The following is a 20,211-nucleotide window of genomic DNA, read 5'->3' as shown; positions in this document are numbered from 1 at the left end:
TATTATAAGTAGTCTAGAGATTATTTAAAGTACATAGAGCTGGAGGTGCGGCTCAGTTAGAGCACTTTGTGGGAGGCCCTGGGTTTCATCCTTAGCACTGCAAATAAATAAATAATATTCAGGAGGATGTGTAGGTTATATGCAAATACCACACCATTTAATATAAGGGAATTGATCATCCTCAGGTTTTAGTACCTCCGGCAAGTCTTGGAGTCAATCCCCCCTTATACCTGGGGCTGCAAGGACAGGATACCAAGGATGAGGATGACTGCATAAACTACAGTCTCATCTACCCAGCCATGGAAGCACCTCCTCTGAAGCTTAACACGTCCCAGCAGATTCTCCTTACTTTATAAATGAAAGTCCGCAGGTTCAGGTTCTGACTCATCATCACAATCAGAGGATACACTTTCGACCCGGGAAGGCCACAGAGTTCCTTCATTGCAAACAAAGATGTTTTGTCTTCAGGAAATGTCAGCAGGAGGCGAAGAATCTCTTGATCACACTTTCCAGACAGAGCCATGGCAAGAGCACTGGAGAGAATCTGTTTCAAAGCAGGAGGGTCAGAAGTGACTAAGCCTAGTACCTTATACCTGGGGTCCAGCAGTCTCGGCTTTCTCAAGAATGATCTGCCAGGGAATAGGACCCCAGGGTGCTGAAAACTCACTCACCTGTCAGCTTCCTATCGCTGTGACAAAATGCCTCAGACCGATTTGGGTTCATGGTTTGAAGTTTCAGTCCATGGTCAGTTGGCTGTGTTGCCTTTGGGCCTGTGTTAACTAGAACCTCATGCAGGGAGCAGGTGGGGGAACATAGCTGCCCACTCATGGAAGCAGGAAAACAGAGAGAGAGGAAGCAACAGGCTCCTAATATCCCTTTCAGGGCCAAGCTCCCATGAAGTCACTTCCTTCCACTAAGTTCCACCTCTTAAAGGTTCCTCCACCTCCCGACAGCACCACTGGCTGCAGACTAAGCTCAAGTCTGAGGGATATTCAAGATCCAAAGTATGGCAGAGCTCAACCCTCCTCTGTGTTTTAAACATTTGAAATGGAAATGTTTCTGAAATTGCACATCACCGTCTGACTTCTTTATAGCTTACTCTTATTTGGGGGCTGGGGAGCTCCTTACAAACCTCATCTCTCTGCAGGGCTCACCTCCTGGTAATGCCCTCCCACCTGCCTTTGGGTCTTTTCACTGTTAGTGATGTAAACTGATATATAATATTTTTTTTTGCCTCTTCCACATCTGGATTGAAAACAGTATTCCCAGGCTTGTCTTAATTTTTTTTAAAAGTAATAGCAATTGTGAATTTTGTGGCTATAACATTGGAATGCATTATCACTATAATGCACTGACTTTGGTGCTTAGGTAAATACCAAGGAGTGGAATAGCAACCCAATTCACAAAAGCCAGTTATGGAACCAGCCTAGTGTTCATCAGTAGATGAATGGCTGAAGAAAATGTGGTGTATATACACAATGGAGTTCTACTCAGTCATAAAGAAGAGTGAAATTATTTCATTTACTCTTAAAGGGATTGTACTGGAGACCACAATGCTAAGTAAAATAATTCAGACTCAGAAAGAGTCTAATGTTCTCTTTCATATTCAGAAGCTAGAAAGAAAAACTGAATTAAAAATAAGGGAAATATCATGGAAACATAAGGGAGCTCCACAGAATAGACAGGGGATCACAGAGGGAAGGAAAAGGGAAAAAATTAGTGAATACAATCCACCAAATTATTCAATAGGTAGGTATGAATACATCACAAATTGATGCAACCACTCTGCAAAGCAGTATGGAGAGTCCTCAGAAAACTTGGAAAGGAACCACCATTTGACCCAGCTATACCGATCCTCGGTTTATACTCAAAGGACTCCAAATCAACATACAGTGACACAGCCACATCAATGTTTATAGCAGTGCAAGTCACAATAGTTCAACTATGGAACCAATCTAGGTGCCCTTCAACAGATGAATGAATGAAGAAAATATACACAGTGGAATATTATTCAGCCTTAAATAAGAATGAAATGGATGGAGCTAGAGAATATCATGCCAAATGAAATAAGCTAAACCCCCAAAAAACAAAAGCCAAATGTTTTTGTCTGATAATAGAATGCTAATCCATAATGAGAGGCAAGGGAAAATGAAGAAACTCTGAGGGGAGTGAGGGGAGGGGAGGAGGCGTGGGGAGGGCAAGGACGGTGGAATGAGACAGACTACTACCCTATATATATCTATGATTACACTACTGGTATAAATCTAAACCATATTCAGCCAGAAGAAAGAGAAGTTGTGCTCCATTTGTGTACAGTGTATCAAAATGCATTCTACTGTCATGTATAACTAATTAGAACAAATAAAATATTGTTGAGTGTGTGTGTGTGTAGAGAGAGAGAGAGAGAGGGAGATCAGTAGAGTAGAGGAGGGGACTGGAGAAAGAAGAGGGGAGTGAAAGGGGAATTACTAGGGAATGAAATATAGTAAATAATGTTGAGTGCATTGTGAATATATCACAACGAATCCCACTACTATTTCTAATTATAGTACACTAATAAAACCATAATTTAAAAAAATAGAGCAAATAAACTTGGAAGGAAGAACTGAGGACAGCCTGTATCAACACCTGATTAGAATTACATATCACTGTCAAAGGCCCTGAGGTGCATCTTCATTTCAGCGTGCCTTTCATTTAATGACTTTGTAAGACCTCCACTTAAAAAACAAAATAAAACAAAACCTGTAATTCTTGTTGTGTGTTTACACTCCTGATGGATAATATTGCTGTGAAGCTTGCAGACCAAGTGAGGTCTAAACGCATAAAACTTGTGACAAGAGCTACTTCTCGCTTTATAGGAGCCCTGCAATCAGGTGGGGCTTACAAAATGCCTTCATGTGCCACAAAATGTCAAAAAGAAAAGGTCAAGTGTGTGTGTGTGTGTGTGTGTGTGTGTGTGTGTGTGTGTACTTCATCTACAAAGTAAGGAGAACACACAGAGAAATTTATTTTAAGTAATTGGCTCATGCAATTACAGGAGCTGCCCAGCCAAAAATCTGCATGGGGGGCCAGCAGACCAGGAAGCCCAGGAGGAACTGATGTTGCTTCTCAAGTCCAAAGTCTACCTATTATGGTTTGGATATGGTGTCCTCCAAAAGCTCCTCTGTTAATGCAGGTATGCCCAGAGGTGAGATGGTGGATTGTGAGAGCTATAACCTGATCAGTCCACCCTAGTTTAAATGGACTAATTAGGTGGTGCCCATAGGCAGGTGGGGCAGGGCACAAAGAAGTGGGTCACTGGGGCATGCCCTAGAAGAATTCATCTTTCCTGTGGTCCTTCCCACCTTCTCTCCTCTGCTTTCTGGCTTCCATGAATGGAGCAATGCTTCTCCTCCTCCACACCCTTCCTCTGTGATGTGCTGCCCCCCACCTTGGGCCCAGAGCAATGGGCTAAACCTCTGGAAGCTTGAACCAAAATAAGCTTTTCCTCCCCTAAGTTGTTCTTGTCAGTTATTTTTGGTAACAGCAATGAAAATCTGACTAACACACCACCAAAAAACAGAAATTCTTATTCTTTAGGGGACCTTGGTATTTTTTTTTTTTTTTCTTGTAAGGTCTTCAACTGATTGATGAGGCCCATCACATTTGGGAGTGTTGTCTGCTTTACTCAAAGTCTGCTGATTTAAATATTAACCTATCTAAAAAAATAACCTTCACAGGAACATTTGGAATAATATTTGCTTTCATACCTAAATAATCGAACCCTTTTTCATATGGGTTGTGCATGTTGCAAACACAAGTTGGCAAAGCTTTTCTTAATGCCTCTGAAGGGAAGGGTGGTTCTGGGGGTATTCTTCTAGGAGTAGAATATGGCATCCACCCTGGGCTTTAGTTAGAGTGGTCCCTCTTTTGTCAGTACTACAAAATGAGCTAAGGTATGAAATTTTCCTAGGAAATGGGAATCATCCAAATCCAAAGCCTTGACCCCACAGAAGTGGCTCCCAGCTTTTGTGAGCATCAACCCAAACTGGCCCAATGAAAGTCCTTCTGTTTGCCATAGAGCTTTTGTCTTGGTCCTTGTCCAGTTTATCATGCAATGATTCCAAGGCAAGGACTTGGAATTTAGTGCCACAGCACAAATATTTTTGTACATCTTTTTTACCAAGCAGGGAGTGCCCAACACCCTACCTTCTGGGGGATTCACAAGAGCAACAGTTTTAGCCACATACTTGCTTCTACTGCTTTTCTATGGTTTTTCAAATTTTATCATCTGTCTTTTTAAAATCTTGTGACCATTTTTCCTGTTTGAAAAGCACCTGAAGCAAGTGGGAACAGGATGAGTAAAAATAAACCTACGATAACACTGTTTTGCTTGGTTGGAAGCAAAATGTGTGATTTCTGATCGAAGCTCAACAGGCATCTTTCAACTTAAGCTGTGCTCAGGCTGATTTTTTTAAATTACCAGGAACATGGATGCTGAGTTCCTGATACTTTTCCTATGGGTCCATGTTTGGTTTGGATAGCTGCAAGAAGACCAGGGTCCCAGAGAAGATGTCACCCCACCCCCATGAGCCCTGCACACCTACTCAGCAGCTTAAGATATTTGATTTATAAATGACGATCATCCCCAGGGGAGGCATTTGCAGTTTTTAGCAGGAGCTTGTTTAACAGACATCTGCTGACAGTCTAGTCCTGGTCAGAGCAGAACATGGGAGATGGTCTTGGTGTTGTCCACCTAGTGATTTTAGACTCAGAGGTACAGAGAAAATCTGAACAGGATGGCAGCTCTCAGCATCATCGTGAGGACAGAGGGAACACAGTGATGCCCAAGATCTAGGACTATCAGGAAGAGCTGCTCTATCAATTTAAGCTTTGTGAGCCAAGAAAATAAAATTGGGTCAAATAGGAGAAATAGTTCTTCACATTTCAAAGAGAAGTAGTGTGGCTCTCTGTTCTGCATTGCAACTGAGCTCAAATCTGCTGACATGATAAAGAGACAGGTGCAAGAGAGCAGTAGGAGAAAGGAAGCGACAGCTCTGAGGCTGCAGAAGGACTGAAGCCACTGGGTGGAGAGCCTGTGGTAATGAATTTGGAGGAGAAACAGAAAGGCCAGTATTAGCTGAATTGACTCCATCTGATGCTGACATCAAAGTTGCCAAATATCTGCAAGTCTCAGCTACATGACTAACAACTGGGGTGACAACAAGATGCCAAAGGATTGTTGGGATAATTAAATGAGATACAAAGCTCTCGGGACAGAGAAGAGTACTTCTAAGTGGTCAGCAACCATCCTTCTTACTGATATGCTCTTAAGCAACTACCAGAAAAAATACAGCTTTGGCTTACAGCATATTGCAAGAAAAAGATGAATAAGAATTAGATAGAGCTGCTGATTGAGAAAGATAATTGCATTTTAGAAAAGAGAGAGAAGGTACAGCTAATTAATTCCATCTTTGTTCCAGTATTGCTAAGGAGAACCATTTTTGCACTGGAATGTATAACACTCATCTGAGGCTGTGGGCTACCATCAAATGCTGTGCCCAGCCTTGCACTGCACCCTGGCAGGTGGCCTCTAGGGCAGGGTAGCCCACTGAGACTAGAACTTGTTCTAGACAGCAACCACAGCCACCATCTGGCAACCCTCCCCACCCAGCCCCCTCTGCCTCCAAGTCCAGACCCCTCTCTTCTTTCCTATCTTCAGGAAGGGTCATGGTTCTATCTATAGTTGTTTTAAGAAGTCATGGAGAAAATGAAAACAACCTCAGTTTTCTTGTTTGAAGTAGACTTTGGAAATTACTGGCGGGTTATAATATCAGCCCTGGAACAATTCTGATTGTGGGCTAGCCAACAGCTGACATCCACATAACCAGCCCTATCAAGGTGACAGGACTCGCCAAACTCCGTCACTTCTACTCACAAGGAATAACGACGAGACTCGGAATACCTTTCCTTTGAAGGGATCTCCAGAAAGAGATCAAAACTCTGTAGGTGTCCCCTCTCCCTTCTTCCTTAAGAACTATGGCAGGGGTGGAGGTAGAACAAATTTATGAAAATTGTCGAAAACACCAAGGTCCTCCAAACGCTGGTCAGATGTTTAGCATAGAAAACAAAGGGGCAGTAGACAGACCCCTTGAGCACTCTCTGTTTGCGTCCTGATTCTTTGACCTCTCTGTTGATTTTTAAAGAATAAAAAATTGGCTTAACACAAAGAAGCAAATCACCATTGATGTGGATGAAAGCTTAAGACACAGGAATCCAGCATAAAATGAAGAGGTGCTACCAGGACAGGGTAGAGGGGACAGCAGCCCAGGATAGATGGCAGGGCTAGCTGGGCTCCAGATTCTGCAACTGGGATTTTAATTGGGTGGTGCTGATGTTAAATACTGAAGCTCTGCAAGAGAAAGGAGCTTCCCATAGATACCCACAGCTGGTTCTCTGCAGACAAGCAAGGGTGGAAAAGAAAATGACTCGGTATCAAGGTGTCAGACTGCCTTGGCCTCCTTCTGCTCATTCCTGCTCCTGGTCCTTTGATGCAATGTCCCAAGCCCTGTGACTCTCAGATCATTCCAGTCTGGCCTAGATGTCATGTGCTCAGGGAGGCTTTCAAGAGCTACCTATTCCCATCCCTGTGATAAATGCATGTCCTAGAAATTTCCAGATTCTTCACTTACACTGCCATGATTTATTACATTTTTACTGGGTTGTTACAGAGGGTTAACTTCCCAAGAGTAGCAAATTAAGCCCCAGCTTTTGAAATCATGCCTGAAATGCAGGAAGCTCTTAAATGAATGATTAAATGAATGAATGAATTAATTAATTAATTAAAGTAAGTTTTCTGCAATTTTTCCAGAACCTTACCACCATTCAGGCTAACCTCACTTCAGGCACTCCCTGCAGGCCACCAACAACTTGGATTATGGATACAATGTGGTCAATTTGCAAACTGACTAATGCAACTACAGTAGAGAAGCCCAGGGAGAAAAATAAAGAAAGGGTACCATAAATTATATGATGCTGCTGCCCACCTAGCAACCTATAAAAACTGGAGCCCAAAGTGCTACCTCCTAACCTGACATAAAATTCCTTACCTACGATCTGTGCATGCATGCGGGTTCATGGATAGACTTACATATCAAAGCAAATAACTTCATTATGTATTTGAAAAGCATAAAAGCAACTTTTTATGCCCCTCCCCTTTATTTGACGGTCCACCCATTTAAGTGACCACAATGAATTACACTGACAAAAATGCAGAAACTACCAAAAAATACACAAAACTACCGAAAAAATACACAAAATACACAAACTACCAAAAAAAAAAAAAAATCACTGCAAAACCTTTCCATAGGGCATATCACCATTTAATTCAAGCCTCCTCAGGACATAGCCCACTCATGATAGAACATCAGTGACACCTGGTGGCTGCTTGCTTAAGCAGGGAGCAAGCATCAAAAACACCTTATGTCCAAACCTAAGATGTATCATAAGACTTTGGATCTGAAAGGACCCCAGAAATTAGGTGATCTGATGTTTCTTTTAAAGCCATCCTAGGTAGCTACTCAAATTAATTTAGTCACTAGTCCATTTACCTGTTACAAGTTCTGGTAACTCTAAGATTTCAAAGGAAAGCTAATCACTATTTCTATCTAAGGTTAAAATAATGAGCTAGGTGAAGAAATGTTACCACTGCTCCCTGAAATTTCACCACTCCCCTCACCTCCACTATCACTCCCAACATCTCCATGCATATGTGGTATTTACTGAGTTGAATAGATACCAGGAAAAGTAGATATTAGGTGTCTTACTTTCTAACTTGGTAATACTACAATTTGAATTTTAAATACAAATCTACTTCTTTCTTAATTTAGACTAACGCTTAAGGTACTCAAGGTGCATTAGCCCCCCTCTAATTAACCATAACTGACATGCAAATAATGTGTATGGCGTCCCAACTGATAGTCAATGCAAATTTTTTTTTTTTTTTGTAAGCCAGTTTAATGATTCTCTATTGAATAGAGTAAGACTCCAACTGGGAATGCTGAAAAGCAACTGCAAAGGACCCCAGGGATATCTGCTATGGCCCACGCATAATTTCCCTGCTCCCCTCTTCTGAGATAAACCACGCCTCAATGCAACCCAATATGTGTTACTCATCCTTGGGTTTTTTGCAATGGCTTTTTAATAGTTTCATCACTTTTTTCAGCTGCCTTCACCAGAGCGTCTCAATCACCTTGGAGATGATGTGGCCTGTCATTACTCATTTGCCTTCGCAAGTCACTAACACAGCACACTGTCAGATTGTGCACTGTCACTCTCCACTTAAATGATATTGGAGTCCATTTTTAAAATATTTTCAGCTGTTTTGCTTTGGGATATTTTTTCAGTTTGATAACAGCTATGGAAACAAGCAGAGGCACCCTGGCATGTCCTGCATCAGAGTTAGGGATTACAAGGAAAAAAAAAATCATCACCAGTTTTATCCTTTCTAATCCCAAATGAAGACAATATTATGAAATTAAAGACTCCCAAGGTTTTGTCATGAGACAGTGATATCCTTTGGTTCCTTGCTCATTTTCTCATTCCCTTTCTGCTTTCAGTTATACCATTTGTGCAGCAACCCGCTCCCCTAGCCATGGGGGAGGACAGAAGGAAGAGGAGAGAGAATAACACAACACCAACAGCTTCAGGCTGAGGGCCCCGTAGGTGGGCAAGCACAGAAGCTGCAGCCTGTACCTTTGAATGGGAAATATTTGCTTCTAAGATACTGTGGATGGTCTCATCTGAGATGTGGATAGAAGAGCGAAGATCTTTTGTGAGCTGGGTGATGTTCTTCATCAAATCTTTTACTTTTACATCTAAAAAATTAGCAAAAGGAATAAAATTTTATTTTTTTAAAAAGTTCCAATTATTTCTGAATATTTTTGTGGTAACAAAATTTGATATTAAAATCTGACAAGGATAGTTTCCTCCACGATGACCAGCTTAGAGAAGACACTGAATAAAGTTCCATCTTAGTCCTCTTAGGGCAACTGAGATCATTTATACTAGAAGTAAATCAAGACCCCAGGATATATAGTATTATCTGGTCAATTGTTTACTCATTCAAAGACCTGTATATTTTAAGATTGACTTGAAAAAGAGCTTTATCTTAGGGAACAATGATCAAGTTTCTTAAGAAACTCATTTCTACACTTGTATCTGTTTATCTCATTTTGTTGCAAGAGGAGGGTCACTTAAGGATTTTCCAGAATTCTTCAGATTTAGCATATTGATTCTGCAAGCAGCTTTGTGAGTTGTATATACAGAGCAGACAGAGAAGCAGAAACTAATAGGTGACATTTGTCCAAGGAGACAGAACTAGAGCAAAATCCAGACCACAGACACTTCTCTTACTTCTCTGCTTGATTTTTTGGTACCCCAGGATTTGAGAATTTTCCCTATAAAGCCCTCAAACATCAGACCAGCCAAGTTCTATTGTCATTTTCACATATACTCTAAGGTTTCCTTTGTATGTTTTATTTTAATAACATTTGAGTGAAAAAAAAAACTGATTTTAATTTTTAATCAAGCAAACTTGGAAAGCCACATACTTACTCTCGGTAACTGTAAAATTGCTAAGAAAAGTGATAATGGAATTCCCGGACAACCAAGTCTTCTCGAAGCTTTTGGCCAACCTAAGATGGCAAGAAATTAAAACTAAATTAGGCAAGATAAAATACCAGAAACAATTTTGGTGTGAATAATCCTGCCTTAGTGCCCAGGAGATGAGCCAGATAACAAGATCACATTTCCATAAAATTCCGCTGATAATTAGACACACAATCTCTCCCAACACCACCTGTATGTGAATATCCATTAATACCAACACTGCAATATTTCCTTCTCAGAGACCCTGCCAAGCAAGAAAAATCGGGAAATAAAGATGCATAATAAATAGCTTTTCACAAATGTGAAAGGAACAGACAGAATCTATCAGGAGATGTTTGAGAAATTAGGATATCTAGAGTCAGATGAACATCTCTCTGCGAATGTCATTTGTAGAATACAAAGTCCCCGACATCGTCATCTGAAGGCTTATATTTCTAGAACTCTGAGATAAATTAATTAAATATGAAGCAATCTGAAAATATTTTATACTGTTCATCCACTCATATTTAATACCATATTGTAATATTGGATCATGACATTTTATTCTAATTCCTTGATCACCAGTGAAGTGAGCCTTATGGCGAATGCTGCTCTTACACTTTGCTATTTAAAAACTTAGTTATGGAAAACTGTGATGTTTAGAAAATACCTATGTATTCATATGCATATTAATAACATTTAGTGAAGACCCTTATCTGGCTGGATTGCATGATTAAGGAATGCCCGACATCTTTATGAATGAAAGCAGAAGACGTGAGATCCCGCTGGTACATACGTGCTCATGTGCTGCTGAACTGTCTCTAGCGGGGGCTGGCATGTGCAGTCCTGGTCAGTGGCATTTTCCAAGTTACTTCTGAAGCTTTCCAAGGTGCTAGAAAGATTTCTGCTAAGACTTTCACAATTTATCTGATTAGGTGAGGACCATATCTTTTCAATTTCCTAGAAAACATAGCAGTGATATAGGTCAGAAACACACACTTAAAAATTTACCTTTGCCCTCACAGTTACATGTATTGTCAGGTTTTTACTTATTCTCGGTTGTCTCAGGAAACAGAAATGGAAAGTCATAGCCATTGCCTCTGTCACTGCAGAGCAAGTAGTAGAATGAGCTTTCAGCTACAAAGCAGGGGAGCCCAGGTTTTATTCCTGGCTCTTCCAGGATGCAAGAAGATGGTATGTTCTTCAATACATGGCAGAGAATAAACAACATCCTCCCGAGTGACCAACCTGCATTTAGATTACTACAGTATGGTTCCCAGGAACTTGGGCCACTCGGTAGCAAAAGTAAATAATCCAATTATAAAAATTGGCCAAAGTGTTAGATAGACATGTCTCTAAAGAAAACACACAAATGATAAATAGGTACATGAAAAGGTGCTTAACATCATCAATCAGCAGGATAATGCAAATAAAAGTCACAGCGAGATGTCACCTCATACATATTAAGATGACTGTCATCAAAACAACAAGAGATACTAACAAGTTTCCTCAGGTGCAATGGTGCACACCTGTAATCTCAGAGATTGGGGAGGCTGAGGCAGGAGGATGGCAAGTTCAAGGCCAGCCTCAGCAACTTAATGAGACCCTGTCTCAAAATTTAAACGATGAATAAATAAAAAGGGCTGTGGAAATCATGCCAACTGCAATGACATGGATAAACCTAGAAGAAACACTAAGAGTCACAGAAGAAAAAAAGAAAAAAGCCTCATTTAGATGTGAGGTGACCAGTGAGTATCTAGCCATGAAGACTTCATGGGGCATTGGTAGGAGCAGCCAGCCTCTAAGCAGTGCTGCCTGCAACCTGCAGGGGTTCGAGAGGGAGTGGCTGCCTCAGGCCAGTTTCTTCATGGTCTTTTTCAAGGCAGGACTCAGGGCCCACAGACCTCTCTGCTTTCTTTACTTAGATCCCCAGTGTCTATACTATCCTTAAAGACAAATCCCCCTCCAACTTCTCCCTCACCCGTGACCCTGAAGACCTGTGCACAGAACCCATTCAAGGCCAAAGTGTAACCACAGTCAAGCAGAAAGGAAAAGAACAATAGCAATCATAGGTGTGCATCTGAAAGGCAGGGAGATGTCCAGGGTTTGGTCCCAAGGCTCCAGTCTATGTGCTCATTTCTAGTGACATGCAAAGTATTCCCTTCAACTTTCATCTTCTATTCTTACTTCCAAATGTGGAGCTCTCTAAACCCTCCCCAGTGCACTCACTAAAACATTTCACAGGTCCAGTATTCTCCTTCCTGGATAGATGTCCCCACCTTGTAGCATGACAGTGCCCAGAGACAACCAGTCATATAGGTACAAACAAGTGGCTCCTTAGAGCCAACTCACTTTAAGAATATAGGTTGAATTAAACCTATCTCATGGGGAGCTCTGCCCAGGGAACACTGCCTCATAGAAAAGAACCTCTAGTTTATAACTTGTAATTATATGCAAATTAAATTAAATCCAATACATTTATAGCATTCCCACTATGGATATTATTCTTAAATTTAACAGAATGATAATCATAGAGGGGCTTATAAAGAAGGAACTTGCATAACCTCTCTCCTCAGCAGCAATAACTAATGGGAGAAAAGTTTCAATTTTCTCAGCACGGGTTTACTAGGGTCCAGGAAAGTAGTATCTAGAACAGTTGAGACTGGCATCCATTAAGTTAAACCTTTGGGATAACATAACACCAACCCATGGAAAAGGCAGCACACATCACACTTCATTCTGTGGCTAGAACAGGCCTGTAGCATCCAGGGACTTGTCAGGTATGTGGACACAGATGGGTCCAAAAGTCTCAATTTAGAGACGTGGTCAGAAATTTGCAGTGCGACCTGGAATTCTGACCACATTCTCCGTTTTAGCTTATCTCAGAAGTATAAAGACAGGTTGGGTCCAGTGGTCATTTTTGAAACTTATTTTTGAACCCCATTTAGCTTCTGATAGCTGCTTTCCGCCATCAGGAAAGCAGAACAGCAGAGTAAGGAGCTGAGACACTGAACCTTGAGCTTATCAATTCAGTCAGTGGGGACTTTCACTTCCAAAAGGAACTGGGAAAACAGTGTGTTAAACTATTTAGATATTGAAACAGTAAAGATGGCACTGTGCCCTTTGTCTGCCTTTATCAGGCACAGGAGATTTTGCATCCCATATCCTGGGAAAGAACTATATTTCTAAAAGTCTCCATTTGGTGGTCTAATGGGCACATTCTAACGGTTTTGCATCCTGAGATAGCAACATTCTTTGTTTGTCATCAGAGGAAGGAACTTCAGCTCTTCATCTAAGCTAACCTATTACCAGTCAGAATTCTTGACAACCATATAATAATTTGAAATAAAAATATGATCTTTTGAGTTAGTTGTTTCAAAAGTTGGAGTGTCTTGCCTGTTTTATTATCACAAACTTCTCTCAGCATTCAAAAGCTGCAAGTATTTTTTCTTTATTCACATTTAATACAGGCTGAGTATGCTTATTCAAAATGCTTGAGACCTAAAGTTTTGAGGATTTTATTGGATTTTGGAATATTTGCACATACACAATGCACATACATTTCTTAGGAATGGGACCCAAGTCTACACATGAAATTCATTTATGCTTTGCACACACTTTGTACACATAGCCTGGAAGTCACTTTCGTGTGTCCTTGTTCTGACTGTGTCCTGTCCCATGAGGTCAGGTGTGATATTTTCTATCTGTGGTGTCTGTCATGTTGGTGCTCAAAGTTTTAGATTTTGGAGAATTTTGGATTTAGGATTTTTGGATTAAGAATGCTCAACCCATACCTGACAAAGATCTGCAGAATCTGAAATTAAAAATTTTATGGTCTAATGGGCTGGGGATATAGCTCAGTTGGTAGAGTGCTTGCCTCATATGCACAAGGCTCTGGGTTCAATCCCCAGTAATAATAATAATAATAATAATAATAATAATAATAATTTGATGGCTTAAGTATATCAATGAAAATATGACAAACTACAGGGGCTGCAGTGGCAATTATCTCTCAGGACTCTTAAGGGTATCTGCTCGCATATGCTACTCCTCCAAAAGCTGGAGAAATCAGGATCAACAGCTCTCATACTCTTCTCACACTACTGCAGAAGCTCAGTCTTGATCTACTTTGGTATCATTCCTCTTTTCACTTTCTGGGATAATGCCACACTCACTGGACATATCATTGGGTACAGTCAGCATAAAAACAATAAAGAAGTTCAGAGCTGGTCCTAGCAGAAAGGCAGACTGTGTGGAAAAACTCCATTGAGTCTGTGTGTGGGCCCAGTGGTCCTTAATTCCAAGCAAAAGAGTGGGTCCAAGATGAAAGTCATATTCCACAATTCAACGTTATTTGGAGTCCCTGCCTGGGGATGGACTGGCAAATGTTTAAAAACTAGCTCTCAAAAAAAAAAATCAATAAATAAAAGATCTGATTTGTAGTACTTGCCAATTCCCAGGGTGTAAACACTCCCACATTGCCTAGTTCAAGCCTTCAACATGACATCACTAAATGTGACCATATAGTGTTTCCATGAGGTAGATGCCACAGAAGCAAATGATATCAGAAGAACAGATATCAATAAAATATACTAAAATAGTTTGGAGTTAATGAGTATTTATTAACTTTATTTTTAACCCAATTTATGTAATCATATATTTATATAAATTGATTGTTAATGATGTTGGCGCTTAACAACCAGCTTGTGAAATTCCTGGTATGTGAAAAAGCAGCTCCCACAACTCAATGCCAGTCAACTTCTGCACAGACTGAAAGAACCTGAACGACAGAAAGAGTGAGGCCTCATTTTGCAAGCCTAACTTTCACCATGACTATATGTGACACAATTGCTCTGGTTATAAGGACCTTGCTGCAAGCTTGCAATACCTTGACTGCCTTGCAGGGGCCCTCAGTAATGAATATGACATTCTCTGAAAAATAGAAGATGACAAACCTGATAGTAGTTGTGCACCAAAGTGACCCCTTGGATAGCAGATAAAATGAGATGCCTTATCCCACCTTGCTTGCAACTCAGAGTAGCACACAAAATGTCCTTAGTCAAGGAAGGGTTTTCTGCCAGAGGAAACAGAGAAAAGTAATTAGTAAGCAGTCTTTTCCAGAACTCTCCAGTCCCACAGAATCATTTCTTCAAGATTCAAAACAATGCAAATTCCTAAAAATTTCTTAAATCAAGATGAACTTTCAGATAATAAGGACAAAGCTATGTCTTTATTTTTTTTAATTGACACAAAGTAATCGTACGTGTGCATAGGATATAAGGCAGCTCTTCAGTACATATATATGAGGGTTAACCATCAGATCAGGATAGCTGGCATATGTATTATCTCAAACATTTATCATTTCTTTATGTTGGGAATATTCAAAACCCTCTATACTAGTCATATTGCAATATTCAACTAATTGTGTCTATTGTACTATAGAACCCCACAAGTTACTCCCCCTATCCAACTGCACCTCTGTATACATGAGCCATCTGTTTCAACATCCCTCTCTCCTTATACATTCCCAAGTCTCTGGTGAATATTATTCAGCTCTCTAACTCTATGAGATCAATATTTTAGCTTCTATGAATAAGTTAAATCATGAGTATTTATCTTTCTGTGCCTGATTATTTTGTATAAAGTCTTCTAGTTCCATCTATATTTCTGCAAATGACAATTTTATTCTTCTTAACAACTGAGTAATATTCCATTATTTATACATTCCACATTCCCTTTATCCATTAAGGTTGTGTCTTTTAAAGTTCAAATGTAATGAAAGAGTTTTTCCCAAATTGAATTTATTATATAGAAATCCATTTCCAACCTCTACCTCCCCAAACTGGCCCTTCTTCCTATATTTCCTATAAGTGGAGTTCTATTATGGTTCATATATGAGGTATCCCCCAGAAGTTTATGTGTGGAACAATGCAAGAATTTTCAGAGGTGAAATGATTAGATTATGAGAGATGTAACCTAATCAGTGGATTAATCTGGTAGGATGTGACTGGAGGAAGTAGGTCACTTGGAGAGTGCCCCCCCCCCCCTCTCTCTCTCTCTCTCTCTCTCTCTCCTTCTCTCCCTCTCTGTCTATCCTACCTGGTTTCCTTCTCCTGAGATGCTTTCCTCTGCCATGCCCTTCCACCAAGATGTCCTGCATAAACTCATAAACTCAAGCCCAGAGCTTTGCAGTCAGCCAACCATGGACTGAACCTCTGAAACAGTGAACCACATAAACTTTTCTTTCTCTAAATTATTTTTGTCTTTGGGTCACAGAGATACAAAGTTGAATAAAACAATACCCATTTGTCCCCAGATTGACCAGGACAGTCCTGGTTTTTACCTTCTGTCTTGAAGTAAATAGTAACCTCTTTCTTTCTCTCAAGTGCCTCACATGTCTGCACATGGAGGCCTAGGTCTTTCCATACAACCAATCTCTCCATTTTTTCACTCTACCTCCCAGTTTCTCTAGATTCTGTGCCTTCATCCAGCACCCCAGGTCACATGCCAAACTCCTAGAAGCTCCCACCCATATCTCACCTCTGTAATCTGCCTTCTGCTCTGAGCCACAGGGCTCTTCTTCAAAAAATGAAATGGTCAGAAAGGGAAATCTGCCCAAAGGCTCAAGATTGCATTCAAAATTTTTTCAGAGCCACTAGCTGCCTTCACTCCCTAGAGGGTCCCTACTTTCTGCTTAGTCTGTCTGCACCTTCTACTGGGACTTCCTCTCCCAAACCTACCTTCCTTTCACAGTTCAGCCTCAGGAACACAGCCCCCTACCCACCCTGACCACAGCCCTCCCACTCCCTGTCTGTGCAGATCCATGTCAGCTCAGCTCCCTGCATGATCGTCCACTGCAGGACTCTCTCCTCTGCTGTCATGTGCGGCCAGCACACAGCACGTGGCACTGCACCTTCTAGATGATTGGACATTATAGAAAATAAAATTCATCTTTATGAGCAACAAATAGTGAAAAATTATTTTTAATAAATGATTACATTATTTCTCAAAAGTCATTTTTAAAACAATTTGAGCACAAAAGTATCCAATCTGAGCAGGCTGTGCACCATGAGATTTCAACCCTATGACATTCTGGAAGAGGCAAAATTATGGAAACAGTGAAAAGATCACTGGTTACCAGAAGTTAGGAGGAAAGAAAGGATGAGTAGGTGGAGCACAGAGGATTTTGGGGGGACAGCTAAATGATTGTGTATTATACTAAGGTGGGGGATTTATGTCATGTAGATTTGTTAAAATCCAAGGAACGTCAACACTTGGAGTAAACTGTATTGGACTCTGGGTGATAGTCACATGTCACTATAGGTTCATCAGTTGTAACAAACATGCCACTCTGATAAAGGCTGTTGACAGTGGGGGAGGGGGCTGTGCTCCTTGGGTAGGGAGTATACTGGATTTTTCTGTACTCCCTGCTCAATTTTCTTGCAAACATAAAACTGCCCCAAAAATAAAATTCATTAATTAAAAAACAGTTTTGAACATATGCAATACAGAATGCATTCTTTCTAGAAACATCCAACCTTGATGCCTTGTTTATCTTTTCCCATTAAATATATATTTCACAATTCTTAAGACAGTTTTCTTTATTGTAGAAAATGTTAAATGTGTTTCTTAAGTAATTTCTTATTAAAATGTGGAATAAGAAAGTAAATTGTCAAACATGCCAGAATTTATCTTTGAGTATAAATGGACCCTCTGCTTTAGGAAAAAAAACATGAAGTGTGTAGAAATTATGCCATTCAAACCCCAAAGCGGGAGAATGCACCACGAGAAAGCTCATACATAGGGCATTAGTCAAGCTCTGTGGACCTTTGCTTCCTCCAGGTGAGACTCCAATGCAGACCAACCTGGCATTTCTGCGATATTAGCTCAGGACTGATGTGGTTATAAGAAAGCAGGCCAGGCTGCCTAGGCATCTAGTCCCCTTCTGACCCTGGATTCCACAATGTCATACAGGAATCATTGCAAGAACACGTGACAAGGGTCTTGACACCTGCAAGAGCCCAGCTCAGCCTGGGTCCTCCCACTTCCCAGAATGCCCTCTTCCTCCTCCCAGCTGTGCTTCTTCAAAGCCCCAGCTCCAGTCCATTCTAGCTGCTCTGGTGCCTCTTCTTGCCTTGGGGACACATTCAGACACCTTCTCTAGCTTCTCTGATCTGCCGGCTCTCTTACAAACCCTTCATGCTGCTCCCACAAGCCTTATGAACCCCCTGTGATTATCCTCAGCTGCAAAAGGCTCTTCTTCATTGCAAAACCCTGGACAACTAACTCACAATCTATGAGCCACAATTAGCCAGTTTGAGAAACTAGAAGATTAGAGAGATGCCCACTGAGGTTTCTTCTATTTCCATGAGCTTCGCAGGCGCGCCTGCAATCATTGTTGACAGACTTAAGGCCACAAGGAGGAGGAAAATGACAACTTCCTTTGTGGAGACACTAAATCAATTCTGAGCATGGCAAAAAAAAAAAAAAAATGACTTTAACAATGAGGGTAACAGATCTGACTGCTAATCCCTTTGTGTGAAACAAGAGCCATCTGCCTATTTTGGTCCATTAAGCTCTATATCTTCTTCATTGGTTGGCCCTTCTACCTTCTTTAAATTTGTCACTGCCTTCCAATGCTACAGAATGGAATGGCAGTTTAATAGGGAAGGTGAGGTGGCAGTTTAAATGACAGTCATGCTTGGGTTTCCTCGAAATAAAATTGTAAAAATTAACTAAAAATTAACTTTCTGTTTCTAACATCATTAGCAGCTGTTAACACAGAATGGCAAAATAAATACAAATTCAGGTACCAAGGAATGTTTAATTCATTTAAAATCCATTAATTTATCTGACTGTGAAATGTCAAAAATAATTATGTCTTCAAACACGGCTGAATTCAATATGCCAGAGAAGCATTCAAGAATCAGAAAGAAGTTTGATTCAAATTTTACCCACACATGGTCCCCCATGCTGAAATCATTTATGGCCATCCTAGTGTGTACTTAGATAGGTAATGCTTTGTCTTTGATGGCATTTTCACTGTTGGTAATATCTCCCAAATTAGAAATTAGGACTTCCTTTTTTAAAAGGCTATACAAAGTCCCCAGCTGTCAGTCCACTGGGGTTTCCTTTACCTCAATCATGTCCCACTTTCTCCTTCCATTCTTCTCTTTTTTTATATATATATTTTTTTTGTCTCAGAATATTAACCCCTTCTTTGATTCAGTGAAATATTTGCATTAATTTTTAAAAAGAGATGAGTGAGCCATAAAAACTAATCCTGTCCCTAAACTACCAATTTGCACTTGTGAACCAGCTCTTTGTATATTGGGAAGTGGTCTCCCAATGGCATGCAGGAGACCCAACCTCAGCCTGCACTGTCATGCATGAGGCACCTGCCCTGAGCAAGGGCCCGTGGGGGTCATCTGTGTTCACTGTCATGTTTTATTAAATCCTCTCAATGCTCTTTGAAGCCCATTTTGTTCAAGGCTGAAACAGACTTGGCAGCCTGTCCTGAGTTGCTCAGCTAGCAGGAGGTGCTGAACTCAGCCTGGCAGGTCTCAGAGCACCTGCTCCTTCATTGTACACTTCCCCTGGCATCACTTACTATAAGGGTCAGTGTGATTCTGTGCCTGGGGACACCTGGGGACAATGAAGGAAGCCTTGCCAGACATAATGCTGCATCATGATCAGCAATCCCTGGCTGCCTGATGCAGCAGTCTTGTAGGCCAGGGGCCCACACACAGGCCTCAACCCTGTGGACCGTGGTGCCTGGCATAGGGTGGCACTCACTCACTCACCTACCTAGTCCTCTGAACACATCACTCTGGTGTCTACTGTGTCTATGTCAGCATTTTTTCTAGACCCTGGAGAGACACAACGGTGGCCATGCAGGCACACCTCCCTAGTACTCAGATTTCACCTGACATGCTCCCTATTCCAGGGATGAGTCGCCCAAGGGCTTATCCTCTCCTCCCGCCCTCACTCCCACCCCCATCACCGTATTTGAGCTTCTTCCTAGTATATTTTTAAAATAGAATTTGGCATGCAGGTTCCTGCCTAAGACTCGCTTCTCCTCCTTTCTATTCTCAGGTGCATGCTGTTCTACATACCTGGCCCCTAGCTTCAGCCACCTAGACCCAAGAGTGAATCTACCCTGGGACCAGGGGCTCTTCCCATCTGATGGAGGATTTTTCCCTCCCTGGGTAAGCCAGACCCTTTTCTCTATGATGTCCTCCCAGCCCCACAGTTTGCTCAATTGTACAAAATGGTCCCAGAACACATAGACAGCCCATCTACTCTCTCTAATGGTTGAACATTCCTATATGAACAGACTGCTCACTTGGGAATGCTTTTGAACCAAGAGATGAGCCCATGAGGGCCCCTGGCATTTATTCACTCACTCATTCATTTAACAAGCATCAGATATCAGCATCTTATGCTCTATTTCCCATAGGGCAAGTTTATTACCATCAGGCACAGCCCTTATGATCAGAGAAGAGATGCATTCAGAATAGCACATATGGTCATGGCCATAATTGGGAAATTAAGCCCTGAGATTGGAATGCAGGTAGGGCCACC

The 20,211-nt window shown here is 41.1% G+C and overlaps 1 protein-coding gene across 1 annotated transcript in view; it reads right to left on the bottom strand.

Moving 5' to 3' along the window:
• The window catches only part of Abca13 (ATP binding cassette subfamily A member 13), a 437,088-nt gene that overhangs the window by 329,152 nt on the left and 87,725 nt on the right, over nucleotides 1-20,211 (bottom strand). The window contains exons 20-24 of the mRNA XM_071608614.1: nucleotides 14,583-14,701; nucleotides 10,424-10,587; nucleotides 9,595-9,674; nucleotides 8,734-8,855; nucleotides 350-544 (exon numbers count right to left, since the gene is read on the bottom strand). Coding sequence (XP_071464715.1) covers nucleotides 350-544; nucleotides 8,734-8,855; nucleotides 9,595-9,674; nucleotides 10,424-10,587; nucleotides 14,583-14,701 — 680 coding nt within the window. The remainder of the gene's footprint in view (nucleotides 1-349; nucleotides 545-8,733; nucleotides 8,856-9,594; nucleotides 9,675-10,423; nucleotides 10,588-14,582; nucleotides 14,702-20,211) is intronic.

This window comes from Marmota flaviventris, chromosome 1 (genome assembly GCF_047511675.1).
Source record: "Marmota flaviventris isolate mMarFla1 chromosome 1, mMarFla1.hap1, whole genome shotgun sequence".
NCBI lineage: Eukaryota > Metazoa > Chordata > Mammalia > Rodentia > Sciuridae > Marmota > Marmota flaviventris.
Note: the sequence above shows the minus strand (reverse complement) of the source record. Positions and strands in the feature narration are given on the sequence as shown.